Raw genomic sequence first — 12,700 nt, 5'->3', positions numbered from 1 at the left:
TCTCACAAGATTGTCACTCTCTCTTCCAGTGTGGTGGCAGATGGTTGAAATTTACCACTGCAGAGAACCATTCCATCTCTCTGTGTGTGTTTATGTGTGTGCCTAGGACATCACAATGAAAGCATCTTAAAATTGATGTGGCCATTATCTAATCGAAATGCAATAGATATCTGGCATCCACATGGGAATTTTATTTCTCAAGCTTTTAAAAAATCATTTTAAACAAAACAATGCCAAGCTTGTCTTATAAACATCTGTGGTAATTTTCGGGTGTGTGCAAAAAGGTCTTTCTACATAACTTTTTTAGGAGCTTAAGGACTGAATTACTAGGGTTGTGTGAAACATTAGGACAGAATCCAGCTATGCCTCAAAGAGAAACTTTAGGAGCACATGCCAAGACACGCTTGAAGAGCAACATCTGGAAACTTTTCCGAAGGAGAGGTGAGCCTGTTAGGATCTCCCTACTCTCTTGCAATTTCCATTCCCCTTTATCCCTTCTGCATCTCAAGATGTCTGATTAACATCTTTACCACCCATTAGGACAATAAAGGCTTATTGTGAAACAGAGGGAGGAGGTTTATTTATCTGGGTATTTACAAACCACCAACTCCCAAGAAAAATATTGTGGCAGTGCACAGCAAAAAGGCAATAAAAACCTAAAATGCAAGCCCAAATTAACAGCAATGAATGCTATAAAAAGGCTTGGTAAAACAAAAATGTTTTCAGCAGATGAAACATCAGAATTGAAGGTAACTGTCTGGTTTCAATAGGAACAGCGTTCCAAAATACTGGTGCCGCCATGGTTCGAATAGAAGCTAAATGAATCTGACGACTGAAACTAGGTGTGTGATTTTACTTTGGATGAAGTCCAGATCCAGAACTGAAGTGATTTGGGCTATGTCCAAGGTGAAGCAAGGTGTCTCAGGAGTGGCTCAAAATGAATTGGCCCCTTCCTGAAGCCTTGCGTCCACCTTGGAGGACAGTCTTAGAATGTCTGTTAAAATGGGTCAGATTTGGCAGCCACAATGCTCTGAAATCTTATTTGTGAGTAAGTGCAATGGAAGTCTGAGGGCTCTTCTTTGATGTAGCCATGCGTAGGATCAAAGCTCATATATTCTTTGAATGCATTGTTTCTCAGTTTAATTACTCAGAGGACTCACAGAATCAGCAGCTAAAATAACTTTGCCTTGCACTGCCACATTTTCTATTGGGAAAGTGTTGCATTTTCAGGTATAAAAAATAAAGGGGTGCTCTGTAAATATCACTTTGATTTGTTAAATATTTGTCTGAGAAAATGGGCTGGCCTAAAATGACAAAAGGCCTTCAAGATTTCAAGAGATCTGAACAGAATCCACACGAGGGAGCACTTGAGTCAGATCAGTGCAGTATAGCTGCAGAAAGGTACCATACAGAGGCCATCATTGAGAAAATACAAGAGGATAGACTATAGGCAGATCCTATTGCTTAGCAGAAGTGCAGTGGGTACATGGATCACAAAAGACACGGGTTACACACCAGTTTCTTTGTTTAATGAAAAGATGCTGCATAGTAACAAGGATTTCCCAATCTGCCAGAGATTCCTTAAGGGGAATGAACAGAACAGGTCATTTAATATATAAACATCTCTTTCATGCAGCAGGAAAAAGGTCATCTTTAAACACCTTTTGCTGTTGACTTTTTCATTGGAGAAACCATTATTACTACATGACATTACAGGAATGCACTAGGTTTAAACTACGCCCCCTTCACCAGTGGTACCATGCTGACAGGATAACCTGCTGTGGGTACCATGAAAACAGAAGCGTATCTCAGTCTCCCACAGCCTCCAGACGCTTGTACTACCAGCTCATGTGAACTGAAGTCCAAAACAATGGGAGACCACCAATTTGGGAAAGGCTGGTATATGTGATATTACATATGCAGCAGCCATATTGCACATAGCTAGGCTGTCAACTGTGGACCAAGTAAAACAAAACTGAGTACTGAGTACTGGAACGTCACTATGAACAACTGCCCATATTTGAATTGGCACCTTGTAAAGCCAAATTGAAATCCAAGGGTAGTATTCAACTAAATCTTACTTAGAGTAGACCCAATGAAATTAATGGACATGACTAAGGCAGGCCTATTAATTTCAGTGGGTGTACTCAGAGTAAAACTTGACTGACTACACCCAATATTTTTATAAGCAACATTTCGCACTGGGATCGAGAGTCCAGTTTCTATGTACTGGAACAGATTCCCACAAGCCGAATGACAATTTTCCTTGCGCAAGACACACATGAAAGCAAATGCAAAGGTATTGTTTTATTATGAAGATTGTTATATTTTTGAACTACCTGAAGGGGACTTTTTCATCACAGTAGAAAATAAATAAACAGATAAATAAAAGCAGGGTCCATTTTGTATGCAGATGCACAATTATTGGAGGGTATACATCAAATCAAGCTCATTAACCTGTGGAAAACTCTGTGCTTGCAACTAGAAATTTGTGAGCAAGTATTTATTCTCCCCACTCATGCTTCCATAGAACCCAGTTTAAAATCTTAGACCTACTCCAACAAGCAATACAGACAACTCTCAACTTACGCAGGAGTTGTGTATAGTCAAAACACATTGTGTATAGTCAAAACACATTGGCTGCAATGGCAGGTGGCATTGCCAAAGTCTCCCTGCCCCCCCCGCCCCCCAAATGTGTGCCCCCTTTTCATTTTTTAAATTCAAAATTTGCCAAGTGCATAAAGCTGAACGTGCACAAGTTAAATGCATGTAATGAAGAGATTACAAGCATCTCCTTCCTGGCTTAGATTAACCACAGTTTCTTTCGACTTCCAGACCAGGAACTTGGGTCATCTTTAACAATGGTTTATTGTAACAAACCCTACTTTAAACAAAGTTTGTTACTGTTGACATAACAAAACTTTTATTACTTGTTTGGTGCAAAGTTAAGCAGTCTTAAAGTCTCCAAAGGAAGTGCTTCTGAGAGTTCAAGATGTAATATCTAAATGCATTTCATTTATGATATCTTTTAATGATCAGAGCCACAGCCTTCTCTTTGAAAGATTAGAATACTTCACTGTCAGCTTCTTCTTCTTCTTCTTTTGCAATAATGAAAGTTCAGCAACAAAATAATGCCCCGTTCTTCACAGTTAAACTAGGCCTTCGCCTGGCAGATTACAAGACACAGCACAATTTGCTGCTATTTTTAGCTTCTGGAAAGATACAAAGAAGCTAAAGGTGGTTGTTTTTTGGACTTCCCACAGCTCACATTTAAATTAAGGGGCAACACTCACTGCTTGGTGAGTAAAATATAGTTTGAGACCAAGGGTGGGGAACCTGTCTGTGGCTGTCCAGATATCACTGGACTCCAACTCCCATCAGCTCCAACGAACATGGCCAATGCCCAAGGATGATGGGAGACGGAGCCAAGCAGCATTTTGGGGGTCACAAGCTCACACCTGTTTCAGATGATGGAGAAGACAAAGGGCTTCCACCTTATGGGCTAGAATAAGATTGGGATGCACAGCCAGTGGCTTCTTTCAACTGAGCTTGCTTTCTAAGGGGGGAAAACAAGCAAAACAAACTAGAAAGGGCAAGTGCAAGAAGTTTTAAGCTACAGGTCTTGGGGTTTGCACTGGCTAACAGAAATTACCTGCCCAGCTAACCAGCAGCTGCTGCTCTCTCCCAGACTGCAAACCTTCCATGAGATCTAGCTGAGCATCTTGTGTCGGTCAAACACGGTCTTCCGCTGCTCCTGCACCTGACGCTTCCACCGTTGCTGGGCTCCCTCCACTCTCTCCAACACTGTGTTTGCCCGGGTGGCGGCCGAAGGGCGTATTGCTGCCAGTGAATGGGCGTCCTGCAACACCGAAAAATAAACGCCTCAAGGATCTACAAAGGGGCAATGCATTTCAGAAGTAGAATGCTCAACAGTGACACATCAAAGGAAACATGAAACAGGCTCCCCCAACTTCCAGTCCCCAGATGTTGTTGGACTACAGCTCCCATCATCACTGACTGTGCTAGCTGGGGCCAATAGGGCTTGCAGTCCAATAACATCTGGAGGCCCAAAATTGGGGAAGTCTGATTGGATTCCTTTTAAGTGTTGACACCTTTTGGCAAGCCTTCATGGAGAAAAACCACCTGGAGGATCTCTGTGGCCAGAAAGATAAAATTTCAATGAAACTTTTCCAATTTTGCACAGTTGGGATTGTACGGACCATGTGCCTGCAGATTCAGCATTCATCACACGAAACAGTTATCTGGCACATCATAGAAGGTCTGGCCAATGTCTGGGAAAGGATTGCAAGCCACAGTAAGGTGAAGAAGGCCTCTGAGTGTCAGGGAGCAAAGCACTTTTATCTTTGGGGTTTTCAAAGGACTGGATAGAATATTGTCTGTCCTTTGGCAGATGAGTCATAAATGTGATGGAATATTCCCCTCTATTCTGTTGCCCCTTTATAATGCTGATTAAGTTAGCAGATGCTGAGGTTAGGACTCACGCCTCATGCAGTCTGCTTTCACCCCAGTCTGCTCATTATCAAGAGGAAGGCATCATGCTCACCTCGCTTTCCTCTTCATTGTGCAGGGGCTGGGTGTAGGCATCAGGCTTGCGGATGAGGGGGTCAACCACCATCAGAAAGACCATGTAGAGCAGAAGGGCTCCAATCACTGAGAGGTAAATGATGATGATGACCTGCCAAAGGTCAGCAAGGAAACTGGATGAAGCAATTCTTAAGCCATCAGGTTCTGCAAGTCACACAGCCTATATTGCAACATACGTCTCTTCAGAATGATTTAGGAAGCACGATGTGACAGTTCCAAGTTAACCTTCAAGTTAGCAGGAATTAAACCATCCAGAAGCCAACTCCCAACTAGTGGGGAAAAAACCCACCTCATTTCGCTGCAACCCCCTTAATGTCAACAGGGTTCATCTAAGCTACAATTTCCAGAGAACCAGGGACTTTTGATGTGGCCACTGAGGCACAAGCTTGCTCCATGGACTTGTGCAGGACACACTACTCCTGCTATAAACCCATGCATGTACCTCCAGCTATAAATCATTCAAGTTGTGGAGAAAGTGGATTGAGTTTTCCCTCTCTCTCAGGGACATCCAGTGATGTTGGAAGATTTGGGGCAAAGTATTGACTCACACCTTGCAGTTAAACTATGGAATTTGCTGCCACCAGAGCCAGTGATGGCCACCAACTTGGACGGCTTCAGAAGAGGATAAGATATATTTGTGGAGGATAAGGCTAGCAATTCAGCCATGATGGTTATGTTCTACTTCCATTGTCAGAGGCTGTGTAACTCGAAATACCAATTGCTGGGAATCACAGATGGGGAGTTGCACTCAGGTCCTGCTTACAGGCTTCCCATAGGCATCTGGTGGGCTGCTGCCTGATCCAAGTGCTGGGGGGAAAAGGGGCCTTTGGCCTCATTCAGCCGGGCTCCTCTTATGTTTGGAAAAGCCATATGAGAACCAGTGGACTAGAAATTCAGAAATGGTTGGGACAACCATTAGTGCTATGTCCTTCATGGGTAGACCCTCAACCCTACTCATCCAAAATTATCAATGGCCACAATTCTGTTCTATACAGTGAGAAGGAGAGGCAGTGCAAAGGCTCATCTTGTCTTGTACCTTGATGGTGGTAGTGCTTCGCTCTTCATACTTGCACTCACACAGCAGGCAATATGCCTCGACATCGTTCCCCGGCACAGGCATCGGCTCCACCACATGCAGGCAGTTGCTGCAATGATGGCAAGAGATGAGCATCAACAGCGGGAATCAAAGCTCTCCTCTGTCACAGAACGCAGCAGGAATGGCTGTCACCTGTGACTCTTCTGTTCCCATCAGCCCCAGCCGATTATCAGGGTTAGTTTATTATTTATTTTATTTTGCAAGTGTTATATATGTCGCCAAATGAATGGCCAACCAGCTCTAAAGCATAAAGTGACGTAACATATTCCTTAGAAAATACTGATAAAATTGACAGACTTTAAAAGGAAGTAAACATTAATGGGTGCTAGTCATGCACAAAACAGATCCACTGAAATGGATGGACTGGAGTAATTTAGGTAATTCCGGTGGATCTACTCAGAATACAACTTGGTTGGATGCAATTTAATACAATGAGCAAAATACTGTAAAATGATCAGTTTTAAAAACAAATACACATAATAAAATTGCATGTCTGTAGGTTTGCCAAAACAACAACAACAAAAGTTTTTGCAGGCGTTGGGGGGGGGGGGGATACTATGAAGGCACTGTCCTAGAATGAATAGGCAGGGAGTTCCAGAGGACAGACTATTGCCACAGTAAAAGACTGATTTTTCACAAATGCACAGCAAACGTCATGTGATACTAGTGCTGTAGATCAAAGTGGGTGCCTATGGGATAAGGCGATGGGAGTTCAGCTGGACTTGGACAGTGCTGCAGGTGGCCATTGGGGATCCCTGTTCACGGCAGTGGGGAACCAAGGGAGTGTTTTCTGAGGTGGCATAGGACATTCTGAACTTGAGCTCACTGCTTCCAACAAACCTTCCCAGCAACATCAGGAAGGGATTGGAAAATGGTTGCAGATGTAAGATAACAGCCATTTCCTCATTGTTTCCCTACCTTATGACTTCAAAATATGAACGGGGAATTGTAGCACTTTGGGAGGCCCTAATTCTCAGTAAGAAGCAGCTATTTACAAATACTGACTATTTGCAGTAGCTGGTTTTGAGCCAGAGAGTCTTCTGGAACAGTCCCCTGAGGAACTATGTTGTACAGTTTTTGCAAAGGTCATTTGCTATGCCGTTAGAGGATGTAAAACTTCAGTTGAAGATTGACTCACCAGTCCTTCTGTGACACATTCTTCTTGTAAATCTGTCCACTGATATTCCTATATGGGGGACAGACACACTTGCAGCGGATGTCCTCAAAGCTCTAAAGAAGCAAAGTAAGATAGGAATAAAATAAAGACTATTTGGCAAAACATCCCGCCCCACCAGAGAATGAGATTTGCAGCAGGGTCAGCACTTGACTTCATTAGTGAGCTTTCTCTTCTATCTAGTAACTGCAATATCCATTCGCATTGATATCCTGCCGGATCTTGAAGACATGCCTGTTTCATTCCTCTGAATTTGAACTTCTTAATCCAATTGTTTTAATTGCTTTTTATAGTTCACTGTTTAATTCTCATACCATTTAATGGGTTTGTTTTATTGTATATTTTTAATATGAGTGTTTTAAATATTTTGATGGAATAGTTTTATTGTGCATTTTAATTATGTATGAATTTTATAATTGATTTTATGCTTATAAACCCCTTAGAAGCCATTATGGAATATAAGCAGTATTCAAATCCAATAATAATCATAATTAATGCAAATTATCTTTTTGTAAAAAAAATCCTAATAGCCGGATGGAAGTGGTTTGCAATCCATGTGTCAAAAATTCTGATAGAAAGCGGTTCTTAGTTAACTAAGTTAACCAAAATACAACTAGACAGCAGCCAACAAAAATCCAAGTATTACCGCATGGTTATATGGATGTTTGTTCAAAAGTACCATTGAGCTCAGTGTTGAGCTTTATTTACTCCCAAATATAAATGTCCTGAACCTCAGCCTCACATATAATATTATCAGCAATCAAGTTAACCTAACCTTGCACATACAAAATAGGTAAGACAACGTTTTTGGGAGGATGAACTCAGTGTAAGAGATGCACGTGCAAAGTCTCTACTACCAAAGCCAATGGGACTCTCAACTTAGCCTGGAATGCTGTGCAACTACTTCCCTATGCAATGTCTCTTTCATTTCTCACTTGCATTGAGTGCTTTCACCACTGCCACCCCCTTTACCTTGCTGGTCTCTGATGGTGGTATTACAATACACCAAACAACAGCTGTAAGTAACACGAATTTCATGATTTCCTCAGAAATGCCACATAAGCATTGCAGGAACCTGAAACAAAAAAGAAGAAGTGCAGTCAGCAAACTCTTTCTGAAGTTCCACATGTAACTCCTAGAAGAGGCTGTGTCTCACTGACACAGTGCCAGAAGGTAGAATGTCAGAGATGGGAGAGTCCTCTTCCTCGAACCCTAGAGAGACACTGCCTGTCAGTGTAGACAGTACTGGGCAAGATGGACCAGTGGTTTGATTCAGTACAAGGCCTCTTCCTTTGTCCCTGCTTTTCTGCTTAATTGTCAGTGTACCATGGACCATAGAGATGCCTCCTCCTTATATTTTGGCTCCAGCCACCTCAGGCTAGGTGCAGATGTTGGAACCAGGCCTATAAACACAAAGCAGCATAAAATGCAGCAATAGGAAAGTCAACTTGGGTTTGCTCCCACGTGAGAGACTGGGGCAGCTACAGGCAGGGGAGGGAAATGTCAGTTAACTTGACATCAAAATGACAGGTGGACAGCCTGGGAGCATCTCCAGTGAAAGCACGAATGCAATTCACAAACACACATCCATTTTGTGACTTTGCGCATTCATATTGTTTTGCTGATTTATATTGTTTTCTTTGTATTTATTGTGCAATGGGAGTCGTAGTTCAAAACATTTGGAGGGCACAAGGTTGGTAAAGCGTGGATTAAAGTATATGGAGCTTATTTGTTTAGCAAAAAACAATCTTAAGTAATTTTTTTGAAGTACAGCAAGCCCACAACTTATGTGGGGGTTACGTTCTGGAGAACAGGCCTAAAACCAAAATCGCATATAGTCAAAACATATTGTATTCAATGGCGGGTGGGATTGCCAAAGTCATTTTTCCAGAACCTTTGCACCCCTTTTAAATTATGATTTGGTTTTGTTTTGCCGTGCATGTAAAGCTGAATGTGCACGATTTTGTAAAAAAAATTGCATAACCTGCAGGCTTACTGTATATGAAACTATGAATGAAGAAAGTGAGGAATTCGTATGCCACTCATAATAGTATACAAATGACTCATCTGGGGCAGTTCTTTACCTGTAATGCCAAACCATGGTTGAGATGAATCCTGGGCTTCTAGGAACCCAGTTTGCAGGGCAAATGTAAATGACAGGTTGCTGGTTTAGTATATTCCATGGCAAACTAGTTTGTTACAAACCAGATTTCCCACTATTTAAACTAGTTTAGGGAAAGGCCTGTGTAAGGCCAAGGTTCACTCATATCACACTGAAAAATAGAGTCACAGAATTGTAGCGTCGGAAGGGACCATGAGGATAATCAACCTCTGCAATGCAGGGAATCTTTTGCCAAAATGGGGTTCGAACCCATGACCCTCAGATCAAGAGTCTCATGCTCCTGAATTGGACCCTGCTTGTAATTCCCCTGGGAAATTCATCAGTACAGTATGTGATGATCGCTACCACTGACTCAGGTGGCTTAAAAAAGGAGAGAAAAAGCTTCACAGAGGATTGTGCTGTCAAGGGCTGTTGCAGATGACAGCTGAATAGAACCTCCACCTTCAGACATCGTTTACCTTTTGTGCGGAGGTCAAACAAAAGGAAACGTATGACTAAGCAGGGATACATTTCCATATGCCCTCCCGAAGGAATGCAATGAAAAGCGATCAATCGGCAGCATCCTGCGCGCAGATAATATTCTCTCCGGCAATTAAAACCCCTTCATTGAGCATGTCCGCACATTCACTCTCAGCATAGAGAAAACCGGCCAGTTTGCAGAAATTTGGCGGCCCCCAAATTTAGCGACTGGAGGATGCAAACGAAGCCACGAAGCTCTCCCCCCCATCCCGCTTGCCCCCCATAACTGGGGCGAGGAATTATTCGCTATGCAATAGAATACCCACCGAAGCTGCAGCAGCTCCTAGAAGCAGAAGAATCCACGCTAATCTCCACTGGTATTTTTTCCCCCTGCTGACATCATCAAAACAGACACTGCTCGCAACCAACCAAAAGCCTTGTCCCAGAGGACGCGTTGAGGGATCGTTTATAATTTCCTACCCTTGGATTCACAAGAAAAAGTAAAGAAGAAAAGAGGGGCTCTTGTGGATTAAAAGATTCGACAGCTAACATACACGCAAGGCGACTGCACGTTTGTACGCATTTGCCTACGAATTCGAAAGGCAAGAAAAGGTGGTCAGGCTGGCTCCTGTTTCAGCTTTGCAGATTGACCCTGCAGTTTTGGAAAACCCTGTCAGTCTACTCCGCCTCAGTTGCTGTTAACAACAACGACACGTCATCAATATGCATGGTAATTGACAGAGTAGTTTTAGCACCCACCCACCCAAAAAAACAAAAACAAACCAAGGTCCTGGCAATTTATAGTCTAGGTTTCGACTGAAGGGGAAAACAGGAGGGCAGAAGAAGGAAAGAGAGTCACAGCACAAAGAGATTAAGTAGCCTACGCAAACACAGTTCCATAATTCAGTTCCATAATTTCCCGCAGCCTAAGGAAACAGTGACTTTGAACATGGACAGAGCTCACTGCACTTGTGTAACGGAAATCACCCCCCCCTCTGCTTTAAACGATATGAAGGAATCGCCGTCTAACCGAGGATATAGAGAGAGTAGAAAAACTCCCACTGCAGAAAAGTCTAATGCGATGGTAATTTTTAAAAGTGCTGGGTTCCTTTCGCCCCACGGGGATCGAAACTTTGCTCTTCTTTTATCAAGCTCCGTTCCTTCTCCTAAGCAGCCTCTTAGACCTGTGGTTAGCCTAGTTCGGTAAGAGCGCACGAGACTCTTTAATTTCAGCGTTGTAGGTTCAAGCCTCACGCTGGGCAAAAGATTTCTGCATTACATGTAGATCGACTAGATTATGGTTCTAGTCTAGTCGAACGCGATAGGAAACCTGTGGTCCTCCAGATGTTGTTGGATACCAACGCTCCCATCAGCACCGGCTAGCATAGGATGATGGGAGCGGCACATGTCAAAGCGGCGCATTGAAGGCAACGCACCACACCAGGGGGCGCAAACTTACGCACCCTTCCATGGACTGGTAGGTCTTCCTTCTGAGTAAGCAGCGGCACTTGGCTCCGCGAGTTCTGCAGCTGGCCAAGGAGCTCAGCTTGCTCGAGGAGCAAAGTGTTAATGAACTAGATAGGAAGTGGCGTAGCCGAGGAAGGCGGGCTCCAGGGGTGGGAAGTGTGCCCTGCTGGTGGGCATGAGGTTGTGCCAGCGCAATGGCTGCGGTGGACTGCATCCTGAAGCTAGGAGGCAGCGCATTGACGCACAAAAGCCAGCTAGAGACCCTGAGAGCGGAGTCCTTGCGCGGGGCGGCTGCTCTTGTGCACAAGCTCCGCGAGGCGGGACAGAGGCGGTGCATAATCGTGCACGGCGCAGGGTAGGAACATAGCAGCGCAGAACTGGCGGGCGGGCGGGGGGGGGGAGACTGGGCAGGGCTTCTCCCACGGTTGCGTGGCGAGGAAACCCTCCCTTCCAAAGTCCCCACGTGCTGACCCGAAAGCAAGCGCCGCCTAAACGGGCAATCTGTACACGATTATCAATGGGATTTCCTAGGAAGCTTCACATCTAAAACGGTCTTCATGCCTAGAGACGATGAAACCGATCGCAAACTGCAAAGGAACTTGATTTCAATAAGATAAATATTTCCGCATTTCCCCCTTCCGCTGTCAACAATTGCCCCGCCTCTCTCTCCATTGCCCACTGTTTTATTTACAGTTGATGAATGGCAGATTTTCGAGCAGTGGAAACAGGAGAGAACACCCGTCATCTCACTTTGTCTACTGACAAGACCAGCCCTGCTTGCTATTGTATTTATTGATGCTAGGATTAAATCATGGGTTGCCCATGGGTGCTCCAGTCATTTCGAGTTACATTAAAGCATGTCATATGTTTGTTGCTTCTTGTGTTTCATCCCAATGTAAATTTCTTCTAGTATGTATTGCATAATGTAGGGTGAAGTTCGGAGAACCTGACTGATCTGTTATGCTGTACATTGCTGTATAGAATAGATGACCCGTAGAGATCCTATAATAAAAGAAAAACAGTTTTATGATATTTTTTTTACTATAAACAGTAATTTACTCTGCACTCTGTCTTGCATGGAACATGAAAATAAAAACTCTGGTGGCAGCAGCGCAACCAGTAATTTCTAGGCTTTGAGCCCACTGGGATTATCGCAATGGTATTCTTATAGGGCTAAAGAATTTTCTAAATCTGTGGCCCTCTTAAGTGTGAACAGCAAGTTCTGAGCAGGAGCCCATGGAACAAGCCCTGTACATTCTCCATTCCTCTCTTAGAAATGTTTTGCTCCTTGGAGTTGTCAACTCATGGAACTGAAAACATAAATGCTCCTGACTTGCTCCATCTCTTTTTCTTTTAATCTGCCTGATATCTAGCCAGGGATGCAGGAAAGATTTGCCAGCTGACTCACCCTTTGTATTTTGTCTTGTGTTCAGGGGATCTGTATTCTTTTCTCGACTAGAGGAAGATTACGAAGTCTGTGTGTGGAAATTTCTGTTTTAAAGCGTTCTCTGTGGTGATCTTGCTCTCTACCTACTCAGGTTTACTGGGGAAAAAAGTATCTATAAGTGTGCATTTCAAATTTCCAGCAGGTGGCAGTAGTTCTCATTTGCAAAATATATTGATCTTATTTGTTCAGTTCATTCCATTGATTCCAAACAAGCGAGAAAGAGAACTGACTTACAACTTCAGTTGCGGGGTAAGAATCTGTGGCATATACATGAAATGTTGAAAGGTCAAGACCAAGGTGGATCTGTTAAGTTGGAATGGCAGTATCTGA

General features: G+C 43.4%; 1 protein-coding gene across 3 annotated transcripts; it reads right to left on the bottom strand.

The window, feature by feature from the left end:
- Nucleotides 1–1,507: 1,507 nt before the first annotated feature.
- On the bottom strand, nucleotides 1,508–11,277 carry TMEM9 (transmembrane protein 9). Of its 3 annotated transcripts, none has more exons than XM_083444563.1 (7): nucleotides 10,920–11,030; nucleotides 9,783–9,937; nucleotides 7,848–7,950; nucleotides 6,840–6,931; nucleotides 5,642–5,750; nucleotides 4,565–4,696; nucleotides 1,508–3,859 (listed from the first exon to the last, which is right to left on the bottom strand). In XM_083444563.1, the coding sequence occupies exons 3-7, from the start codon at nucleotides 7,911–7,913 to the stop codon at nucleotides 3,710–3,712; spliced, it is 549 nt and encodes a 182-aa protein (XP_083300689.1). In that variant the 5' UTR covers nucleotides 7,914–7,950; nucleotides 9,783–9,937; nucleotides 10,920–11,030; the 3' UTR covers nucleotides 1,508–3,709. The 3 variants fall into 3 exon arrangements, with proteins under 3 accessions (XP_083300689.1, XP_083300690.1, XP_083300688.1); XM_083444564.1 differs by having other exon boundaries at nucleotides 10,916–10,988; XM_083444562.1 differs by lacking the exon at nucleotides 9,783–9,937 and having other exon boundaries at nucleotides 10,920–11,277.
- Nucleotides 11,278–12,700: the final 1,423 nt, after the last annotated feature.

Source organism: Podarcis tiliguerta (assembly GCF_965153285.1).
Source record: "Podarcis tiliguerta genome assembly, chromosome: 6".
NCBI lineage: Eukaryota > Metazoa > Chordata > Lepidosauria > Squamata > Lacertidae > Podarcis > Podarcis tiliguerta.
Note: the sequence above shows the minus strand (reverse complement) of the source record. Positions and strands in the feature narration are given on the sequence as shown.